This window comes from Doryrhamphus excisus, chromosome 10 (genome assembly GCF_030265055.1).
Source record: "Doryrhamphus excisus isolate RoL2022-K1 chromosome 10, RoL_Dexc_1.0, whole genome shotgun sequence".
Lineage (NCBI taxonomy): Eukaryota > Metazoa > Chordata > Actinopteri > Syngnathiformes > Syngnathidae > Doryrhamphus > Doryrhamphus excisus.
Window position 1 is genome coordinate 5,639,692 of NC_080475.1, and position 2,143 is coordinate 5,641,834.

Genomic DNA, 2,143 nt, shown 5'->3' on the forward strand with positions numbered 1-2,143 from the left:
ACTAAGCATTTGCTTTTATTCAATATAAGAGCGACAGGTCCAATCACTCACTAAGAGCTCACTAAGACCTCATGACTTGGAGGTGGATGCCGCAACTGTTCAAATTAGGATCCTCCACCACGTCCGTTACCATCCATTACCCAAAACCTCACAATTGTAGGTGTACTCTAAATCCAGGTTGTGGTGCGGATACCTCCAACCGTGAGTATTCCTGCACATTCGTGCCTAATCGTTACGGTGCATCTGGCAGGTAATGATGACCTGGGTGTTTTCCCGTCCTGCAGAGTGTTTCAAGTGTTGTCTGCCTGTTGCCGTGGTAACCGCATGACCCCTAGTATGCTGTGGTTGTACTGAACAGCTTCTACCTGCCCAAGAAGTTCTCTGACTGCAACGTGGAGGAATACTACAACTTCCTAAACAGCGGGGGCGGAGCCTGTTTGTTCAACAAACCCATGAAGGTATGTCTTCAGTGGCAAACGCCATATATCATATCATTATCCCTATTTTGTTTTTAGTGATTATTCAAGTACTATCATATTTGGAAATACTTTAAAAAATTGTATTTATTTTATATTTATATTTAACCGTTGAACTTCTTTCCACAAATTATTCCCATGATGCTTAGCGTGCCCACTCGGCCCAACTTGGACTCGACTACGACATGTTTTAATAGAAGTCACATGCAGCCATCACGTTCTGATCCTACAAATCTTAAGTAACTTTGATCAAACATGGAATTACTGCAATTTCTGCTTTGACATTAACCACACTGGCAGCTTTCCATCTCTGACAGTAAATCCACTCACACGCCGTGTGATGCAGGTCGGACTGGAAGGTTTGCAATGTGCATAAAGCACGTAATTTTCACTTCCGTATTACGTGTATTATTCACAGTAGCCATGCTATAGTTCAATTTAAACTTCTGGCTGCTCTGTTTTTAAGACAGATATCTGCTCATGGAGATATTTAAGCCTTGATGGCGCTATCTGCTGTTTTTCTTCCAGCTGCTGGACCCTCCTGAATGTGGGAATGGTTTTGTGGAGCCAGGGGAGGAGTGTGACTGCGGCAGCCCGCTGGTAAGTTGCTATTTTTGCCCAAGTAGACTTCTGATGAAATGTAAATCATTGTGATGTGTCGTCACAGGAGTGCGCCAAAGAGGGGGAGAACTGCTGTAAAAAGTGCACCCTGACTCAAGGCTCCAAATGTAGCGATGGGCTGTGCTGCAATAACTGCCAGGTAACAAAGATACGCGTCTTTCTATAAGCCCGTCTTTCTCTCACCTTGGCGCCATTTTGGTGGAGATGCTTACACACGGTCTTTACCAAGGGACTAAGTCCTCTTCCTGTTCTTCCCGCGTTCCCTCAGATGGAATTCATGGGCGTTGTGTGCCGGGATGCAGTGAACGACTGTGACATCCCCGAAAACTGCACAGGAAACTCCAGCCAGGTGAGCGTCATCGCCGCTCGGCGGAGCATCCAAACCGTTTGAACAAAGCTCTCACGCTCGTCTTGCTTCGTCAGTGTCCACCAAACGTGCATAAGATGGATGGCTACACGTGTGAAAAGGACCAGGTGAGACAGCACAATATGCAAACTTATATTATTATAATATTTGCTTGTTCCTGACTCCGACTGTTCTCGGTGTCTGCAGGGCCGCTGCTTTAACGGGAGATGCAAAACCAAAGACAAACAGTGCAAGTACATTTGGGGAGAGAGTAAGTCCGACGCGTACACGCATCGTGGAATATCTGTATGGCCATCCACATTTGTACGGCCGTTTGCATACACACATGATGGATCTATTTAACCATCCATATGCACACATGATGGATCTATTTAACCATCTATATGCACACATGATGGATCTATTTAACCATCTGTATGCACACATGATGGATCTATTTAACCATCTATATACACACACGATGGATCTATTTAACCATCTATATGCACACATGATGGATCTATTTAACCATCTATATACACACACATGATGGATCTATTTAACCATCTATATGCACACATGATGGATCTATTTAACCATCTATATGCACACATGATGGATCTATTTAACCATCTATATGCACACATGATGGATCTATTTAACCATCTATATGCACACATGATGGATCTATGAAATTTGC

At 43.9% G+C, this 2,143-nt stretch overlaps 2 protein-coding genes across 14 annotated transcripts in view; one reads left to right on the forward strand and one right to left on the reverse strand.

The window, feature by feature from the left end:
• adam22 (ADAM metallopeptidase domain 22) overlaps nucleotides 1–2,143 on the forward strand; it is a 52,705-nt gene that overhangs the window by 40,387 nt on the left and 10,175 nt on the right. For all 13 annotated transcript variants that reach the window (XR_009131816.1, XR_009131818.1, XR_009131817.1 and 10 more), the window contains 6 exons: nucleotides 359–458; nucleotides 1,005–1,076; nucleotides 1,144–1,236; nucleotides 1,366–1,446; nucleotides 1,521–1,571; nucleotides 1,651–1,714. Coding sequence is in view for 9 of the 13 variants with exons in the window: in XM_058084103.1 (XP_057940086.1) it covers nucleotides 359–458; nucleotides 1,005–1,076; nucleotides 1,144–1,236; nucleotides 1,366–1,446; nucleotides 1,521–1,571; nucleotides 1,651–1,714 (461 nt within the window). In the remaining 4 variants the exon portion in view is untranslated. The remainder of the gene's footprint in view (nucleotides 1–358; nucleotides 459–1,004; nucleotides 1,077–1,143; nucleotides 1,237–1,365; nucleotides 1,447–1,520; nucleotides 1,572–1,650; nucleotides 1,715–2,143) is intronic.
• cldn12 (claudin 12) overlaps nucleotides 1–2,143 on the reverse strand; it is a 120,772-nt gene that overhangs the window by 8,401 nt on the left and 110,228 nt on the right. The window lies entirely within an intron of this gene.